At 43.1% G+C, this 21,049-nt stretch overlaps 2 protein-coding genes across 5 annotated transcripts in view; one reads left to right on the top strand and one right to left on the bottom strand.

The window, feature by feature from the left end:
* The window catches only part of LOC118363813 (potassium voltage-gated channel subfamily H member 7-like), an 83,977-nt gene extending 74,138 nt beyond the window's left edge, over nt 1-9,839 (top strand). For 2 of the 4 annotated variants that reach the window (XM_052488650.1, XM_035745053.2), the window contains 4 exons: nt 126-416; nt 2,915-3,074; nt 5,607-5,805; nt 6,689-9,838. In XM_052488650.1, the coding sequence (XP_052344610.1) occupies nt 126-416; nt 2,915-3,074; nt 5,607-5,805; nt 6,689-6,970 (932 nt within the window). In that variant the 3' untranslated portion in view covers nt 6,971-9,838. Of the gene's footprint in view, nt 1-125; nt 417-2,914; nt 3,075-5,606; nt 5,825-6,688 lie in introns of all 4 variants that reach the window. The other 2 variants (XM_035745054.2, XM_052488651.1) reach the window with 2 other exon arrangements.
* Nucleotides 9,840-9,842: 3 nt separating this feature from the next.
* Nucleotides 9,843-17,667, bottom strand: LOC118363814 (grancalcin-like). The gene is made up of 8 exons (XM_035745057.2): nt 17,496-17,667; nt 13,430-13,612; nt 12,742-12,811; nt 12,506-12,549; nt 11,700-11,847; nt 11,211-11,324; nt 10,993-11,051; nt 9,843-10,740 (listed from the first exon to the last, which is right to left on the bottom strand). The coding sequence occupies exons 1-8, from the start codon at nt 17,517-17,519 to the stop codon at nt 10,714-10,716; spliced, it is 669 nt and encodes a 222-aa protein (XP_035600950.1). The 5' UTR covers nt 17,520-17,667; the 3' UTR covers nt 9,843-10,713.
* Between the last annotated feature and the right edge of the window lie 3,382 nt (nt 17,668-21,049).

Below are 21,049 nucleotides of genomic sequence, written 5' to 3'. Positions count from 1 at the left end.
ACACACACAGAGACACGCATGGATGCCCCCACACACGCACACACAAGATCCTAAACACACACGCATGCATACCCGAACGCACGCACAGACACATCCACCCTGATTGCCCTCCTCCTTCCCCACAGGGACCCAGATCAAAGAGACGTCGGTGTTCTGCGATGGTGGTGAGCGGGAGAGGCAGCTCTACCCCTCCTCCCAGGCTGTAGCCACCGTGGTGGAGGACAGGAGAGACTCAGATGAGAGGGAAGAGGAAGAAGAGGAGGAGGGAGGGGAGGGGGAGCAGCAGAGGCCTCTGTGCTCGGGGGGGCAGGGTTACCCCTTGGTGAGGGACCACACCTTGGGATTTGGGCTGGGGGACGTTGTTCCGGAAGCGTCGGGAGAAGGAGACAATGTGGAGAGGAGCCAGTCTTATAAAGGTACAGTTAGAAGCCTCTAAAGATCCCTACAACAATGCTTTTAATGACTAGGTCATTTTGGCTAGACTAAAAGCTGAACCACCAATTCAAATGAGCTCCATACGCATTCAAAGATCAAAATAACAATGTATGGGTAGCTCAGCACGGAAGCCAGAGGGCACAAAACAACCAATGGTCACACGACAAGACATGTCCTTTCAAGCCATTTTCTACAGAATATTGAGTAACTGTACTGTAATTAATTTGGAAAAAAGGAAATTACCCTGGGCCACTGGAGCAGGATGTCACACATATTAAAAATCCCCCAAAAAGGATTAGGGCTCATCGCCACGGCAACTACCATTATAAGAGGATTATTTATATCCGACAACCAACCAGGGTCATTGGTCTGGAAATGCAGGGTTTCGAACACACTCTGTTAGATGTTTTCATTTAATGTGTCTATGCTGCTATTCAATGGTAGAAAATGCATCAATGCTAATATTAAAGCAGAGTGCCTCGACTGACACAGTATCTTTTGTTGTGCTGTTCTAGCACGGTGTTAAGGCATCATCTAAAACCAAGCAAAACAGGAGGTACACGAGCTATGAAAATAGAATAAAGTGCCTGGGGCCAGGAGTTTTCCCTGGTTAGGAAACATGGTCAGGACAACCTCAGGCCCTACATGGTAAATCCTAGCACTGATCCCAGACCATTTTTTTCCAGTGAGTAAGAAGAAGACAGAAGGACTGGTGAGGCTGGCTTCTTACAGGCCATAGGTTAATTTCAGAACTGGCACTCTTACAGGTTTGTTGGAAAATCCTCTGTTTTATCCCTTGCCAATTTGCCAGCAGATGCCAGCTCATTATCTTGTTGATGACTGGTTGGCATTAGAGATGGCATGACCTATGGTGACCAGCTTGTGAAAGAGATCATGAGCTTAGCTTGTTTGTTTATGCTTTGTTTATCGGCCCTACACACTTACGACACACACACAGATACACCTACACACCACAAACACAGACACACACAGCCTCTTTCTCTCTACTCCCCCAAACACGACTTTCGCAAATAATTATCCCTAACATAACTACTTTCATTGTAAAATCCTCAACTACTTTAACATGAATGATATGGTAAAATAAATATTAAAACTGCCTCGATATGCCCGTAGCCACTGTAACAATAGGCTAAATGAAATGACACGTTTCTATTCGCGTCTCCAGAGTATTGCGCTCCACGATGAACATTCCTGTCGGCATGTGGTGATTTGAGAGTAATATGCTGTAATTCAGTTCTTAAGCGGATGACGGTGATTCCTGGTTTGCGTAGGAGGCAGGCGGTGGATATTGATTCCTGTAATCACCCCAGCATGGAGGCAATATAAATGGTCGCTTCTCTTCTTGACGTCTTTCATTACTGTAAAAGCTATCTTCCAAGACTCAATCACAGAGTCTAGTGCAGTGCTTCGGTCGTCACTAGTTACCACAGCCACAAATTCATAAACCCCCCGCCTATTTCTACAATTTCTCTACTTAAAGTCTGATTTTAAAACCTCGCCTTAACCCTAACCACACTGCTCAACCAAATGCCTAACCCTAACCTTAAATTAAGACCAAAAAGCACATTTTTGCTTTCATTAATTATTCCGACATAGCCAATGTTGACAATGTGGCTGAGGTCTCTAGTGGCAACCCAGTGTTTCTCTAGCCTTGCACTGGGTTAAGGTTAGAGTACATATTTGTTCTAGGCCAGCAGTAACACATCTACATATCTAGCCGTTGGTTAGTTGAATTGGTTGTTTTACTGCTGGGCTACAACAAACATGTGCAACCTTTTGGGGGTACCCGAGGACTGGAATTTGAATCAACAAAGGTGCAGGTTTTACTTCTAGCCCTGCACTATAACACACCTGATTTAAGAATCAAGGTCTGGATGATTGCGGTATTTATTTCTATATCAGGCTTGCGAGTGCTGGGCTAGAACAAAACAGTACACCCCTGTGGGTCCACAGTACTTGGACTGAAGAACATTGCTGGCATTATAGCGATATAACACTGTGGCAGGCATCTGTCAGGTGTGTTCTATTCCTATCAACACCCACTCAGTAGCAGTAAAAGACTAGACCAACTTTTTTTGTGCCTGAGGGAGAAATGATTCTGGACAGAGTGCTGCTATTACAGTTTCTAACATTCAGAGAACAATGTGAGTGAGAGACTGACTGGTGCTATAACTGCTGGTTATATAGTGGGGCCAAATGTGGCCATTGATCAATAAAATGGTAGCTTTTGACAGGACTGGTGTGGACGAGGGACCGCTATCTAGTCAGTGTTAGTGGATAGTGCTCCGTGCCTTCTCAAAACACTACGGTTATCAGACAATATTGTTGGTCAAAGGCCTGTGAATCATACCTAACTAAAAAGGATTCAATGTTCTGTGGGAAATGATTGGTGCTTTGATTTAGTTGTTTCATAGGTTGATAATGGTACAGAAATGTGTTTTTGCGTGTGTGTGTCTAGACCTGCGTGGGGAGGAGTGGGGGTGCGTGCGGCCCAGAGAGGTCCTGGAGGAGTCGGCCCAGGACTCCCGAAGTGGGGTCGTAGAGGAGGACAGTGAGCCGGACATCACCTACGGAGAGGTGGAGCAACGTCTGGACCTGCTGCAAGAGCACCTAAACAGGTGAGTGGAAGGGGCCAGGGGAAATTCTGATAGTAATTCGCCATAAGAAAAAGCACAACTTTAACCAAGCCGTTCTGGTGGTAAACAAACTACACCAGTGGTCACCAACCTTTTCGGAGTCAAAATGCATGCTGAGATCTACCGCTCTGATTTTTTTTATTAACACGACTTAAAAAATGTAAGCTTATGCAACAATAACCAATTAAAACGGTACTGTAGCAATAAGGCTGTGCAGTAAGCTATAGGCCCAACACATTATCACCACATACTGTCTTTGCATGAATTGACCTGCCAATGCATTGTTGTTCGGGACATATTTTTTAATAATCTTTCCAAATTTGAGGTAGGCTATATGATCACACCGGTAATAGATCCGTTGTTGTATTACCTGTGAGGCACAGCTGAGTGAGCATACGTTTAAATAATTAGCTTTTTATTTTACTGGGCTGATGGTGCCTGCATCTGATGGTCAGTCTCTCCCCTTCCTCCACTGACACTGACCAAAAAGGAACACAGTCTTCCAGCTGATGGCGAAACTCGAGTCGCACCACATTAATACTGTCACAAATTAATGTTGTCACTCCTTATGAACAGAGAAAGTGAAACATTCCTCGACATTAAAAAGACCCAAGCCGCTAATAATCACAACGCAAGCCTATAGATATACTTTCCTACTCATTCATCACTGCTGCAGTGTTTGTTGTAGCGCTGAGTGGAAGTAGGAAGAACGCGCATTTTTATGGCTTATAAAAGTATTGAATACAAAGTGTTGACAGTGAGGAGTAAGAACTTAAACATGAACTCACTCATAAAAACAACAGCTCTTTGCTATATTCGTTGACAGTCTCTCTCTCTAGTCATGGTTTTCAACGTTTTGAATTCTCACTGTATCATTTTCCCCGTAGCTTTCTTTTATGCCTGCTAAATTACTGCAGACTCAGTCATCTGAGCAATCTGATTGGCCAGCGGAGGCATGGTGCACTTGATTTCTTCTCCAAGCCCACCCGGAAGGCAGAATTTATATGTCCAGAAACATGAAATGGCAACAGTTTGCCTTCCCAGCGCGCAGGGCAGCTGAATTGGCTACACCTACCACCAACAGCCAGAGACTAATACAAACAATTGGAACACAAGGCTTTATTGTTGTTGTTTTTTTACAGAAATGTGGCGACCGACCAGTTGGTGACCACTGGTCTACACCATCTTCAAATAACCCCAGCCCAACTATAGCTACATCCCACTGCACTATAGACTAGATACACCAGCAAGGTTTTTCCAGTACAGCATCCATCAGAATACAACTGGGTTTACCGTACGCATCCACAGTCCACTGAATCATTGCTTGTAAAGTAAGGCTCACTATATAAAACACAGAGAGTTGACTTCTGCATACGTTCTGCGTGGAAGGGATCCAGCTGCTACAGACAGCAGACAGCGTCGCCTATTTTTAGCTGACGCCCGTGAGACGCAATCGCAACACAAAGATTGGGAGATGGTGAGGGGCAACAGCAGACAGAGGGAGGGGTCACATCAGCCAAAAAGTGGGAGGAGGCCTCTGAGTCAGTCCAACGTTCTCTTTTTTATTTATTTATTTATTTCTCTCTCTTCTCTTCTCTCTCTCTCTCATATATAAATATATATGTGTGTGTGTGTGTTCCGCCTATATATAGCCTATGCTCTCTTTCACTTTTTCTCTCTCTCTACTGTATCTTCCCTCTTCATATCCCTTCTTCCACTGAAAGTGTCGGTTACAGACTGGCCACCTCAGGCTCTTTGCAGGCGTAGTCGCTCTCATTTCTCCTGCTTTAGGGAGGTAATGGGCAGACGCCTGGCCACTCAACAGACATGGCGGCCACACTACCCTGCCTCATCTAGCTGGAGCACGCCTGCCGGGGGTGTTGATCGGCTCAGATTGTCTTACAGCTCAACAGCAACTGTGACAAACACTGGCTTGTTCTCTGTCCACAGTGCTCTGAAGGCAGTATGGGAGTGTCGTGTCTAGATACAGTACACAGGTCTGCGTGTTTGTCATTGGAAATAAATCAATTAAAGTGATATTATTCAATATGGGCTTTTCCGTACCTTGAAGGTGTTGTATGCAAAACTGGAGAAAAATCAAGAAATTATCATTCACAAAATAGAGAAGTACACATGAAAAGAAATTGTGATGACATTTTGTTTGGGGTGGAAAGGTCTGAAACAGATAAAGATGTGCTACAGGACAGGGTCGCCTTAGTGTCTTCTCTGAATTGTATGGGTTGAGGCTCCCTCTAGTGTTTGCATTGAGTATTACTGACTGCGCTCTCCCAATACAACCCCAGACACGTGCATAAAACAAAACCTACAGTAGCTAAAGCTAATACATAGCTAATACACTGAGGACCTATTTTAAGGTGCTCAGACTTTTACATAAATCCTGCATTGACGTCAGTGGCGGATTAATTTTTTTTTAAATGTGAGTGACGCATGTGGATCGCAAGCTAGGACCCACACCTGATGCTGTCTCCCTGGCTCTCCCCACCCACCATCCAGGTTGGAGTCCCAGATGACATCAGACATCAAGGCCATCCTCCAGCTGCTGCAGAGGCAGACCACCGTGGTTCCCCCGGCGTACAGCATCGTCACCTCCAGCCCAAAGTACCAGAGGCCTGCCATCAGGGTGCAGCCTGTTTCTGCCATCAGGATCACAGAGCCTCAACACAGCCTCAACCCTGCTTCACCACTGGCCCAGGTATACTGAACCAGCCCAGGTGAACGAATACGGTCTACACTAGCCATCAGAGCTATATACTGTGTTATACATAATGGCTCTGCATATACTGGCTAGGCACATTACACTCCCCTGTCTATATACTGGTCTATAGGTGCATTATCACTGTCTGTTCTGTATACTGACGGATGGTTACATCCTCCCTGTGTGAGTTTTGGACACTACAGAAGTCAATATCACTGCCTGAAGTTCTTTGTTCTCAGTTTGCTGACCAGACTGGTCTCAGAGCAAAACGTATTACATTTTACTAAAATCCGTGCCACTCCATTTAGCGAGATATGTTACTTTATGTTAAGGTACATTACATTGACTAGACATAACATAGTAAACGTAAATCCGGGACACTAAAATGAGTATGATATGTTACGTTTGGTTCGGGGACAGTAGCTGACAAAAACGAAAGGAGGGTGATTGGTCGGGGTGGATGGCTGGGCACAAAAGAACGTCTTGCGTATTCAAATCTCATCACAGACAACTTTAGTATTTTAGCAACTTTGCAACTACTTACTACTTTTTAGCAACTTTGTCACTAATTAGCATGTTTCGCTAACCCTTCCCCTAACCCTATAACCTAACTCCTAACCTTAACCCATAACCTAACATAGCATATCATACTAAAGCAGTCAAACATAATATATCATACCAAACGGGTTAAATGCGATCCAGACGTAGGACACTATACGTCATACAAATCTTATTATATTTTAGGACAAATATTACATTGGTCGGTCAATGTAATGTAATGTAAAGTCACATATCATACTAAATGGAGTGGCACAGTTTAAAATATATATATATATAATACATTTTGCTCTGAGACCAGGTTGTGCTTGCTGCTCCACAGAATCCTGACATGGAGAAGCACCTGAACAAATCCAAAGAATCCATGTCAGGCCAGGGTCCCACGGAAATGGCCCCGGAAGACGACCTCGGTGCAGGACTGCTAGAGAAGGACACAGAGCCCAGACACATACAAACCAAAATTGACTCTCCGGAGAAACAACAACAACCTAGAGCCCTCTTCCCCTCCGCCAGACAAGCCTCGCTCCCCGACGCGTCACCTGAAAATTCCGAAACGCCAGGACTCCACAGGCCGGTATCCGACCCTGGGTTTCTGGGAAGGTAGGCCATTTCGCCTACCTGCGCCCCTCTTTCTCACTACGGAAAACTAGGGCTTCTCTCAAAGTTTGACTCAGGGTCTTAGAAGGAGACTGTATATGCAAGGAATACTATCGACTTCCTTCCATTCCATTTCCAATATTTTCTGCCGATCTCTGATTTAGATGTATTATAAAGTACATTTATACATATGTATTTATACTGTATATTACTAATATCTGTAATGATCTACCATGCACATATTTCAATGTCATACTGCCAGCAACACAAAGGCACCTAACATGTTTGTTCTTCCAAGAGAGAAAAGTGCATGTTTTGGAAGCGTTTTCTGTTGCATGTTCAAAACACAACACCATCTCATATGCACTGCACAGTCACGGTGTGAGGTCGGCATGCTTTCAGAGTGATGAGTATCCGTTATATAATTATTCCCAATCGATGGGGACAAAGCCACGTGAAACTCTCTTTCAAAGGCATTTTCAATCTGAAAATAAGTGTGTCGTTTCAAACCCGTCGCATGAATGACCTTATCAGACGCCATGTAATGTAGTTGGCTAGTTAACAATCTCCACGTGCGACATTATATACACACAGATATTTAGTCATATATTGTGCCTAAGTACCTACCGTCCACGTGTCTTTCAAAAAGTCATCTGATCATAAGAGACAAAGAACCACTATGTAAAATGCATCTTCTATTGGATTATAAATACACAGATATGCAAATGAATATGATTTAAATGGTTGGGAAAGCTCTTCTACAAAGTACCCCGTACACTGCTAAAGTATTCCTTACTTGTGATCACTTTGCACCACAAGTCTCTTTCATGGGGCCATGAAAGCAATAACGACAACATTAAAACATTCATTTACACACATGCATAATATACATATTTGATTAATGACTAGGAATTAGCATGGGTACATGCCCAAAAGTCAAAATTAGTCTTTAAAACTTGTACGGCACGAACTAAAACAAAAGGAGTTACAAAAGGAATACTTATCCATTTAATATAGCTACTTTCCTCCCTGAATCACCGAATATGTTTTACTATTGAAAATATTGTCAAAAAATAATTTCATGGGAAGTGTACGTATATTTGAGCTATACAAAAGTATGTTTTTTGGTATTGTATTAAAACCTATTTATTACTGTAACTACACACACACAGAGGCATGAACAGGGTGGACTGAACAGGGTGGACTATCTTTCACATATGTAATCGATGTGCAAGGATCATTTCTCTCTTGAAAGGGCCTGCACTTAACGAAATGCATATCATTGTATAAAAGGAGTTGGAACGCAACATTACATGTTCAGATGTAGAAAACTGCTCAGATGTATCTTTTTTTGAACTGTTCTAAGAGGAATCAGGCCAAATTCTATTTCCTTGTCCTTGCTAGTTAGAGTAGTTACATGTAACCAATTATGTAAAGGTACAGTAGACATAGCAGTATATCATCATACAAACATCAACATTGTAATCTGCCACTATTGTCTATTGCCAATCATGCAAAGGAAGAGCCAATAGTAGCAGTTTGACAGATTTGATTCTGTTGTTGTAGTCCATAAGCAGGACGTCAACTTTAATGAATACCTTTTATAAGTACTGTACCCCACAATCTTTATAAGCTTCAACTCTTCTTTCCGTGCATGTTTAGGGGCTTCCATTTATATTCCAAGAATGCAGATTTTATTACTGTTTCTAACCGAGTGACAAAATCAATGCTGAGACGGTGTCAGACACCGACAACGTAGAGATTCAGGCCGAGCTAGCAGCTTAGCCCTCGTTAGCCTTAGCTTTTTCTAACCTACATTAGCTTTCACAGATGTCCTAAACACATTTATTCAGCTGAATAATATGCATTCAACAGTCAGCAATGTAAATGTATGGAATATGGACAGATTCCGCATGTCGCAAATTAAGTCATTTTAGTTGTATGACTTATTTTACACAAACATAGTCAGATGTGTGGTATTGCATGGATCAACATCAGCTGGCAATTTGTTAACAGATTTCAAAACATGTTTGTGATTTATCATGAAGGGGAAAGTTGGTCTTATAAAATGATTAACAATGTTAATGAGAACACTTAATTTTCCATAATTTAAAAAAATGTTTTGGTTCAATTGTGTATCAGCCCAAGGAGGGAGATACATTATGAAAAACACATCATGCTCCCATATGTAGCAATTAACATATATAAACTTTGTAGTCAGGGCAAATGGAATCTAGAGAAGTCATATTCATTGGAAACACTATAGCTATGTATGTTTTGTAGCAGTACTTAGTTGGGTTTGAATTGAAGGCAGACTCAGCAATATGATAAATTGCTGAGACTACCATTAATTTCAGATCGTACCGGCCCTATCCTGAGTTGTGCCCATACACAGCTATAAGCCTTTTCGGAGGGCACAGGTCCCTCGCTCCATGTAATGCCAGTTGAGTGGCCACGACTACTCGATCTCGGTTTTAAAACCCACCACACATAACCCTGGCAAAACAAGCTAAGGTGCGTCTAGTATAATCTTTCCAGAGCACAGATGCTATACAAATCTGTATCTGAAACATGACATGTCCAATACCTGAAGAGTGCCCCACTGAACTTTGCATAGATGTCCCACTTTTGCACAGAAATTAAAAAAAAATAAAAAAAAAAAAGTGTGCTTTACTAGAGAAATTTCAATAGTGCTGTTCACAATTGTTTTTATGCATTTTTTTAAATGTTTGCCACTGTATTTTTTACAATGCAACACTTAACAGCTGATATGAATGTTTGTCCTTGAATATGCTGTATTTAAAGAAATGTAATATATTGTGTACATATTGATGAAAACCATTTGTGTAATTGTATAAATTAATAAACAGAATGCATACTGACTACAAACTGAGTTTATTGTGTTGTGAATAACACCAATATCACTGATGAATGCCCCAATGGTCACAATGCACTTAACTACATGTCTGATAAATATTTCACCCTGAACTATAAAAATGCAGGTTATCACAAAAACAAAGTTGTACATGTAATTGTTGATGGTAGTTAATGCATGCTTTTCTTTGCAAAGGAATAACAGTGCATGTTTACAACACAGTGCAGGTTACTCATACATTTGTGGACGCCCTAATGTTTAATTTGTGTATTATGTTAGGCCACATTTCATTCAAATCAAGAGACGCATATAGTTATCCTTAAAAAAACAAAAATGCAGCACCGGCATAACTGTATATTTGTAATAAAAATATTATATTTCTATACTTAAATGTATGGAGTGTTTAATGTAAAAGTAATTCACACCTAAATATATATATAGTGGTTACAAAAACAACATATAGAATGGTGGAGATGACTCTGGAAAGCGTCCATCCGAGATTGTAATGGCACAAAAGTCACCGTGGTAAAGATCCGTAACAGCTTTGCCATCGCTTTCTTTGTTTAAACCTACCACTGTCAGTTAGCAACAGAATTTACAACAAGCAGATACATTTAGAAACACGCCATGTGTTATCTGGCAAATCTGCACATTCCTGTATTGTGTACAAGGTAGACATTATGGCAAACAAACAGTTTCTGTTGTAACCTCCTTCCCCTTTTTAAGTTGGTCATGGGAATCGACCTAAGAATTATTGGCTAATATTGATTGGTGCCTTCCCATTATTTAGGGGAAGTGGTCAGCGAGCCCCAGACTGCCGGTTGAAGTGCCCCTCTGACTCCAGCACGGGATGGGCCCGGGCCAGGCCACTCCACTCAGATGGCCATTGTACACAGGATAAACTGCAGGAGGAAAATCAAGAGAAAATTTGCTCATTTTGATGCAATTACTATAACATGCATGTCAGGACAGGCTATTGGGAATCCCATGACAGACTGGGGAATGAGAGAGAGGAAAACTGGGTTGTGTTCATGAGGACACAATGTTTTAAAATGAAACCTAAAAAGAAAATGCATGTTCAGATAACACTGAAATGAAGAGGTACTTTCTTCCAATGTGTGCCTACTGAACACGGCCCTGAATTTCACACTTACGTCATCATATTGGAAGTTGACAGCCCCCTGCTGCATCTGGTCTCTCCTCCTGAAGCTCTCTGTGATTACACCGCAAAAGATAACGATTTGAATGAGTAAAATGTTAGAATATGTTATTTTATAACGAAACCCATAGCTCTGGATTGTGAGGAAATTTGAAATGCTGTTGAATAAAAGGTTAAACATCATCACGTGCAGCCTCCAAGTGAGCATCGTACCTGTGAGGGCGCGAAGCTTCACAGCACATGCGACATAGTCATCAAAATAGATCCGGCCAGCCTTGCTGTAGCGTTTGATGACAGCGTTCAGAGCTTGCGGGCTGATCCTGTAGCCTGTAGGAGGAGATCACAATATGCATCAAATTATTCATAAGCCAACATAGTATTAGGATTCATCTAGTGACCACTGCATTTAGTTGACAATGATCATAAACACCAGCCTTTGCCTAATTGTCCATCTACTTTGTATCAAGAAGGGTCTCTCAGACCAATACCATGAAATTATCTGCAGCTCCACCAAAATTATGATTACTGTAGGAGTCTATCATCAATGGTTTAAATCATTTAAAGAAGTCAAGCCTCCCAGCCCCTTTCGGATGCTGCATCTGAACCAGGCTCTGGAATGCTGCCCCTCTTTGGATGGCAGAATGGACTATCCCACGTCATCATCCTATCCCATACCATTAGCCTGGCCGAGCACTGACTCACCCATAGCGGAGATGGACTGGGTCATCTCATGGGGTTCCACCGTGCCACTCCGGTCCTGGTCGAACATCATGAAGTTCTGCTTCCAGCCACTCAAGGCAGCAAACAGCTCCTTGAACTCATTGAAGCCCAGCTTTCCGGTCATGTCTCTCTGGTGGGCGGTTAGTTAAGGGGTAACCCTGTTCGTTAGGTAAAGAGAAACTAAAAATGGCCATGTGAACTGGTCTCACACAGGATATGATGAGTTGTGGTAAATGTTGTGGGAGAACCAGACCTTTCTGCGACTGAATCAATTCCATAAGTAATCGTCTGTCTCAATATGGCCCACTTACACATGTATCATGGGTTTAATATGAAGGAAATACATTTTGTAGAACATTCCAAACTGCAAATGCTGACTGTTGTACATCCTTGTTGTAAAGTCTATTACTGTACATAAGGATGAACATATTCAGAGAGAAACAGGACTAGAATGTTCATCTACCTCTGAAAATGGAGCATGAGCGAAGTTCAGTCTTGCAAATGTATTGGCAAATACAATACTAAATGGGACCCAGTAAACTAGGCCTTGTAAAAGAGTCAAATATACTGCAGCCGGCCATCTACTGCTCAAAGCTTTCCCACCCCTACAACTGTTCAAATAGAAGGATGAACTCAGCACTGACAGAAGGTTTATTAATTCATTAACATTTAGGACTTCTGTTCATCTTTCACCAGCAAGTCAACATAGCAAAGTGCAATACCAAACAAACTTCAATGACACTGGACAGAGGCCCAGTCCAAGAGATTCATTGATATAGGAAGGATACATCCAGCATTGCGATCATGATTCTACATGTCTCCAAACTGAAGGCTGTTGGAGAAGAGAAACAACGATCACACAATGAAAAACATACAATGACAATACCAATCAGAAAACCAGTGACAAATCTTTGCAAAGACTATTTTAACGCGGGATACTCAAATCATAAAACACACATAATATAATTGGATCATTTATGACCACAAAGTGAACCTTGGATCGTGGGACCGGGTGTGAACTTACGAGTATAGGTGCCACTGATACCAGTCTGTGTAAGACACCTCTGAAGCTCCTCTGCATCAATCTCCCCATCCTGCACAGAGGAATACCCCTGTAAGATTACTCTCCAACAACAACGTATTACTATGCAGTGAATTTAATATTAAAATAAAGAGACTTGAATGTCTTGAGATCACTTTGTGGTGTAACCATGACACATCACCAACATCATGCATGTACCAGTAATGTTGCATAATATTTTGTTGTTGTATTTTAACCCACTTTTTCTCCACAATTACATGATATCCAATTGCGATCTTGTCTCGTCGCTGCAACTCCCCAACGGGGGCTCAGGAGAGGCAAAGGTTGAGTCATGCATCCTCCAAAACATGACCCGCCAAATCATGCTTCTTAACACTCGTGCGCTTAACCCGGACACCAGCTGCACCAATGTGTCGGAGGAAACACCTTTCAACTGACGACCGAAGTCAGCCTGCAGCTGCCCGGCCCGCCAAAAGGAGTTGCTAGAGCGCGATGAGCAAAGTAAAGCCCCCCCCCGGCCTAACCCGGACGATGCAGTGACACCTCAAGCACTGCGATGAAGTGCCTTAGACCACTACACCACTTAGGAAGCCAGTAATGTTGCATTCTATCCAAAGAGGAATATTTACTGTACCCATGATCAATTTAAATGAAAGCATTAATCACTCACCTGTCCTGCTATGGTAGTAAAGTACCCCCACATGGGGTCATTAACAGGCTGCTGAGGAGGAGCAGCAAAGGTACCAGGGTAGCCTCCACCATTCTGGGGGTAGCCTGCCTGGGGTGGGCCTCCCATGAGTCCACCCTGCATGGGCATACCCTGGGGTTGCATGCCTTGCATTGGTCCTCCATACTGACAAGAAAAGGAGAGTACAGTCAAGTAACTGGGCTTAAGGAAAACTTCCCAAAATTACAAATTCAATATAAAACAGATTGGAGCACTCAAAAAACAAGCAGCTATATACAGTGCCTTCAGAAAGTACTCACACCACTTGACTATTTCCCAAAGAAATTGTGTTACAGTCTGAATTTAACATCGATTAAATTGAGATTTTGTGTCACTGATACAACACACAATAATACCCCATAATGAGTGTAATTTTGTTTGTAGAAAATTTTGAAATAAAAAATGTAAAGCTGAAATTTCTTGAGTCAATAGGTATTCAACACCCTTGTTATGGCAAGCATAAATACGTTCAGAAGTAAAAACGTGTTTGGGAAGAAAAAAAAAAAAAAATCACATAAGTTGCATGGACTCATTCCGTGTTGAATAATAGTGGTTAACTACCCCATATCTGCATCCCACACATACAAGTTTCTGTAAGGTCCCTCAAACCAAGTAATGAATTTCAAGCACATATTCAACAACAAAGACCAGGGAGGTTTATCAATGAATCACAAAGGGCACCGATCGGTAGATGTGTAAAAAATAAACAAAGCAGACGCTGAATATACCTTTGAGCATGGTGAAGTAATTAATTAGGCTTTCGATGGTGTATCAATACACTCAGTCACTACAAATATACAGGTGGCTGTCCTAACTCAATTGCCAGAGAGGAAGGAAACTGACCAGAGATTTCACCATGAGGACAATGGTGATTTTAAAGCAGTTACAGAGTTTAATAGTTGAGGATGGATTAACAACATTGTAGTTACTCCACAATATCAACCTAAATGACAGAGTGAAAGGAAGGAAGACTATAGATAATAAAAATATTTTAAAACATGCATCCTGTTTGCAACAAGGCACTAAAGTAATACTGTAAAAAAATTGGCAAAGCAATTCACTTTTGTCCTGAATACAATGTGTTATAGGGCAAATCCAACACAACACCGAGTACCACTCTTCATATTTTCAAGCATGGTGGTGGCTGCATCAGGTTATGGGTATGCTTGTCATTGACAAGGGTGTTTTTTAGGATAAAAATAAACAGCTATAAGTACAGGTAAATCTTAGAGGGAAAACCTAGATCAATCTGCTTTCAAAACAGACACCGGGAGGTAAATTCACCTTTCAGCAGGACAATAACCTAAAACACAAGGCCAAATCTACACTGAAGTTTCTTACCAAGATGACATTGAATATTCCTGAGTGGCCTACTTACAGTTTAGACATAAAATTGCCTTGAAAATCTATGGCAAGACTTAAAAATGGCTGTCTAGCGATGATCAACAATCAACCTGACAGAGCTTGAATATTTTTTTTAAGAATAAAGGGGAAAATATTGTTCAAGCCAGATGTGCAAAGCTCATAGAGAACTATCCCAAAAGTCTCACAGCTGTATCGCTGCCAAATGTGCTTCTACAAAGTATTGACTCGGGTGCGAATACTTACGCAAATGAGATATTTTTGTACTTCATTTTCAATAAATGTGCTAATAAGTCGATAGACAGGTTTTTTACTTAGTCGTTATTGTGTGTAGATGGCTGAAAAAAGTAATCCATTTTAATCCATTTTGAATTTCAGGCTGCAACACCAACATAAGGAATAAGTCAAGGGGCATGAATACCTTCTGAAGGCACTGTAGATGTTCTTACACTAAGGCTTGATGCCTTGATGGGAAGCAAACAGATATACCATTACTGACGTTTGGACATCACATGACGTCTTCCTCAGAGAGTAGTCACACGTATATGATGTAGTCAGGTGATTGTTTATAACCGAGTCATGTGCATTCTTTCCAGTTTCCACACTTCTAAATATCTTCACTGTCAATATAAGCAAAAGTAACAGGTTGTGGACCTATTTGTAGATGTAGCGAGGATATTTTCACTGACAATATTAGCAGGGTGTGGACTAGTCTATGACTCCGATTCCATTGCATTACACTGAGCCACTGGACATCCCCTTTAATTTTGTGAGGAAAATGACAAGATGCTCTGACGCTGCCCAAATGTTCTATCTAAATGCAATAGATTTTTTAATGTATTCGTTATTTTACCAGGTAAGTTGACTGAGAACACATTCTCACTTACAGCAACGACCTGGGGAATAGTTACAGGGGAGAGGAGGGGGATGAATGAGCCAATTGTAAACTGGGGATTATTAGGTGACCGTGATGGTTTGAGGGCCAGATTGGGAATTTAGCCAGGACACCGGGGTTAACACCCCTACTCTTACGATAAGTGCCATGGGATCTTTAATGACCTCAGAGAGTCAGGACACCCGTTTAACGTCCCATCTGAAAGACGGCACCCTACACAGGGTAGTGTCCCCAATCACTGCCCTGGGGCATTGGGATATTTTTTAGACCAGAGGAAAGAGTGCCTCCTACTGGCCCTCCAACACCACTACCGGCAGCATCCAGGGACTGACCAGGAGCAACCCTGCATAGCTTCAGAAGCAAGCCTGTAGTGGTATGCAGGGTGGTATGCTGCTGGCACGTGAGAGTTTTGTAAACATTTGGAACTGAACTTTCATATAAGTGAGAAATCATTTCAAACACAAAATATACACTCACTCAGTTTAGGAACGTTTCACCCAGCTGTATTTTCAAGAACACCGCCTCCAAGCAAGACTTCACTTCCTCACCTCCAATTTCCACTTCAAACATCTGCAATGGAGCATAACTGGGGATAACTTTTGTACCCCTGTTCTGGAAAATTCTGACAGGTAAAACTTTGCCTAACTGCGTACATTAAGTATATATTTTGGATTTGAAAGATTCTTTCACCCCATGTGAAAGTTAAGTTCCAAAGGTTTCCAAAACCATATTGCAAGCAAGGATGATTCATGTTTCTAACTGTTAAAAACAGAGCATTTGGGATTGTAGTTTATTGATCCAGCTGAGGCCCATTAGTTCAATTGAGAATTCGAGGTCTGGGTGTAAGCTTACTCCCACTTGGGTTCTCGAGAGCTAAGTGTGGACATATCCTAGGGTAATGCAGTGACCATGACAGAAGAATAACAAGCACTCCATTTCCCCAAATGGGAGAGGTTGAGCTGTGGGCCATACTAGAGGGGTTGAAACAGTGTATGTAGCCAAGACTAGGCTACTAACTACAGATAGGGTACTGTAACTAGTTAGCCACCTCCCTAGTGTATTTATATAAGGTGCTTTTGAACTACAGCATTAAGTGCTTTTAAAAGACTGACAAAATACCAGCTGGCCAAATTCAATTGTTAACATTACTCCGAAATAAACAAGGCAACAGTAAACATGTCGTCCCCCAGGAATGAGGCAGTGCCACCCTTGGGCCAATTGAGATATCGCGAGTGACACACACATTTCAGTTAATTCCTTTAGCTCCCACCTTGGGCCAATCTGTGTAATTTTGTACATTCCGGATCACAATGACAAAACGATCCATTAAACCAAGTTTGATCAAAATCGGCCCAATGCTGTCTAAGATATCGTGTGTGACTAATGTACGAAAGAACGTACAGATCCACAATCCCCTCCGAATTCATCGAAGGGGACAATAACAATTTATATGAAAACTGGAACTAGTGACTAAACTAAATAGCTAGAACTGAGGGCAATATCAACTTTTTTCATAACCAAGATATAGCCTAACAGTTACTTGCCTAGAAAGATGCGAAACCTTTCAATGTCGATACTTTGAAACGAGTATGCTTACAACTGACCGTGTTACAATGTTTCATCATAGCAAAGATACATTTTAGGAGTCGTATCTGAGCACTCCCCTTATCGGAAATGAAATAGGCCAAACTCCTGACTAATGTAGACTACTGTAAAATCACAGTCAAAAGAAAACACGAAGCGTTTACTCACCCCGCCATATCCTGGATAAGCCATATGTACACTATAAAGAATTGGCACAAAACGATTCGATGCACTGAAATGTTTCGATGTAAAAATGTCAGTAAACGCAATGCAAAACCGAACCTGTTACTTGAAATACACTGCGACAACGGCATGTGTACATAATTTCCGGTCGTCACTAGTTACTCCAGCCACAATGTTGTAAACCCCACCCATTTCTACAATTTCTCTTCTTAAAATGTGCTTTTAAACCTAAACGTTATCTTAACCCTAATCTTAAACACATTCCTAACATTATGCATAACCCTAACCTTAAATTAAGACCAAAAATCGACTTTGTATTTTTATACATTTTTACGATATGGTCAACTTGACTTTGTGGCTGTGCTATCTAGTGGAAACCATCATTTCCAATAAAGTGTTGTGAGAAGGCGGAAGTTCGAATTGCCTAACCGACTGATAGTGAAGTTAGCCAATGAGGAAGCTCACAGCATTCAATTAGCTTCAGCAGCATTCTTGGAACTTCGCTGAGGAGAAGATAGGCCTGCTGGCCATTCAAATAGAATAGAATAGAATAGACGTAATCCAAAGAGGAATGTTCTAGTGTGGACCCCTGGCTTTCTTTCCCAATCATCTTCAGGAGGAGCCCACCGGCCCAGACAGGGAAGCAAGGCTCCACTTTCCCCAGAAGCAGACAAGGGCAAGCGGATGGGGCCTGTTGTTGTGGTAGGCTGAACCTGTTTTGGGAACTTTGGTCATGTCCCTGTCACTGTGGAGGGGGTGCCCTGCTCTGCCCTGGTGGACACTGGGTCCACAGTAACCCTGGTGAGGCCGGATATTGTGCCAGGTTGGATTCAGTTTGAGCCCACAACTGTGCAGCTACGCACAGTCACAGGTGAGCTGGCACCCATGAAAAGGAAGGGAATAATGACTCTAACAGCAGGACTGTGCGTCATCCTGTGTGGGTGGCGGCTGTGCAGGACCCTTGTATCCTGGGGTTGGACTTTCTTAGGAGCACAGGCTGCCAGTTAGACCTAAACGGGGGCACACTGAGCTTCCAGGGAGGGCCGGCAGTCACCATGGTCCCCCCTAATGTCACATTCACACAACCCAACAGACCCTTTACTCCAACAGTTAAAGCAGCAGAGACTCATGGCCGCCCTCTCCTCCCCCACATCTGTGTGTGACTTTTCCCCAGCCCCCTGTCACCTACGGCCGTGTGTTGCATTCCCCCAGCTGACACATCCCTCCGTGAGCCCAGGCCGCGCTCCCCCAGCCCAGCTACCCCAGATGGGAGAGGAGAGGACACTGTCTGCAGTGATGGAGATATGGGGGAGGAACTCTGTTGGTCTTGCCCCCGAGCACCAGGAACGGTTGTGGCAGTTGCTGTTTGAAATCAGTGCCAGCTTTGCGCTGAGTGAGGAAGAGGTGGGTCAGACTCATCTGGTGCAGCATGAGATCGACACAGGCGATGCTCAACCCATCAAGATGTGTCCCCGCCGTATCCCGCTGGCACACCAGGCGGCGGCAGACAAGGCTGTGTTGGAGATGCAGCAGGTAGACTTCATCAAATCAAATCAAATGTATTTATATAGCCCTTCGTACATCAGCTGATATCTCAAAGTGCTGTACAGAAACCCAGCCTAAAACCCCAAACAGCAAGCAATGCAGGTGTAGAAGCACGGTGGCTAGGAAAAACTCCCTAGAAAGGCCAAAACCTAGGAAGAAACCTAGAGAGGAACCAGGCTATGTGGGGTGGCCAGTCCTCTTCTGGCTGTGCCGGGTGGAGATTATAACAGAACATGGCCAAGATGTTAAAATGTTCATAAATGACCAGCATGGTCGAATAATAATAAGGCAGAACAGTTGAAACTGGAGCAGCAGCACGGCCAGGTGGACTGGGGACAGCAATGAGTCATCATGTCAGGTAGTCCTGGGGCATGGTCCTAGGGCTCAGGTCCTCCGAAAGAGAGAATTAGAGAGAGCATATGTGGGGTGGCCAGTCCTCTTCTGGCTGTGCAGGGTGGAGATTATAACCGAACATGGCCAAGATGTTCAAATGTTCATAAATGACCAGCATGGTCGAATAATAATAAGGCAGAACAGTTGAAACTGGAGCAGCAGCATGGCCAGGTGGACTGGGGACAGCAAGGAGTCATCATGTCAGGTAGTCCTGGGGCATGGTCCTAGGGCTCAGGTCCTCCGAGAGAGAGAAAGAAAGAGAGAATTAGAGAGAGCATATGTGGGGTGGCCAGTCCTCTTCTGGCTGTGCAGGGTGGAGATTATAACCGAACATGGCCAAGATGTTCAAATGTTCATAAATGACCAGCATGGTCGAATAATAATAAGGCAGAACAGTTGAAACTGGAGCAGCAGCACAGCCAGGTGGACTGGGGACAGCAAGGAGTCATCATGTCAGGTAGTCCTGGGGCATGGTCCTAGGGCTCAGGTCCTCCGAGAGAGAGAGAGAAGGAGAGAATTAGAGAACGCACACTCAGATTCACACAGGACACCGAATAGGACAGGAGAAGTACTCCAGATATAACAAACTGACCCTAGGCCCCCGACACATAAACTACTGCAGCATAAATACTGGAGGCTGAGACAGGAGGGGTCAGGAGACACTGTGGCCCCATCCGAGGACACCCCTGGACAGGGCCAAACAGGAAGGATATAACCCCACCCACTTTGCCAAAGCACAGCCTCCACACCACTAGAGGGATATCTTCAACCACCAACTTACCATCCTGAGACAATGCTGAATATAGCCCACAAAGATCTCCGCCATGGCACAACCCAAGGGGGGGCGCCAACCCAGACGGGATGACCACATCAGTGAATCAACCCACTCAGGTGACGCGCCCCTTCCAGGGACAGCATGAGAGAGCCCCGGTAAGCCAGTGACTCAGCCCCTGTAATAGGGTTAGAGGCAGAGAATCCCAGTGGAAAGAGGGGAACCGGCCCGACAGAGACAACAAGGGCGGTTCGTTGCTCCAGAGCCTTTCCGTTCACCTTCCCACTCCTGGGCCAGACTACACTCAATCATATGACCCAATGAAGAGATGAGTCTTCAGTAAAGACTTAAAGGTTGAGACCGAGTTTGCGTCTCTGACATGGGTAGGCAGTCCGTTCCATAAAAATGGAGCTCTGTAGGAGAAAGCCCTGCCTCCAGCTGTTTGCTTAGAAATTCTAGGGACAATTAGGAGGCCTGCGTCTTGTGACCGTAGCGTACGTGTAGGTATGTACGGCAGGACCAAATCAGAGAGATAGGTAGGAGCAAGCCCATGTAATGCTTTGTAGGTTAGCAGTAAAACCTTGAAATCAGCCCTCACTTTGACAGGAAGCCAGTGTAGAGAGGCTAGCACTGGAGTAATATGATCAAATTTTTTGGTTCTAGTCAGGATTCTAGCAGACGTATTTAGCACCAACTGAAGTTTATTTAGTGCTTTATCCGGGTAGCCGGAAAGTAGAGCATTGCAGAAGTCTAACCTAGAAGTGACAAAAGCATGGATTCATTTTTCTGCATCATTTTTGGACAGAAAGTTTCTGATTTTTGCAATGTT

Source organism: Oncorhynchus keta, chromosome 30 (genome assembly GCF_023373465.1).
Source record: "Oncorhynchus keta strain PuntledgeMale-10-30-2019 chromosome 30, Oket_V2, whole genome shotgun sequence".
Lineage (NCBI taxonomy): Eukaryota > Metazoa > Chordata > Actinopteri > Salmoniformes > Salmonidae > Oncorhynchus > Oncorhynchus keta.
The sequence above is the reverse complement of the archived record's forward strand: the minus strand, read 5'-3'. Positions and strand labels throughout refer to the sequence as shown.

Bases quoted from the DNA above. Each gene is read 5' to 3' on its own strand.
- LOC118363814 (XM_035745057.2), bottom strand. From the start codon at position 17,519: ATGGCTTATCCAGGATATGGCGGG. The intron at 11,848-12,505 runs GTATCCTTCCTA...ACCGCCCACCAG, and splicing joins TCATGATCGCAATGCTGGAT to AGAGACATGACCGGAAAGCT. The intron at 11,052-11,210 runs GTACGATGCTCA...GTGTAATCACAG, and splicing joins GAAGCTTCGCGCCCTCACAG to AGAGCTTCAGGAGGAGAGAC.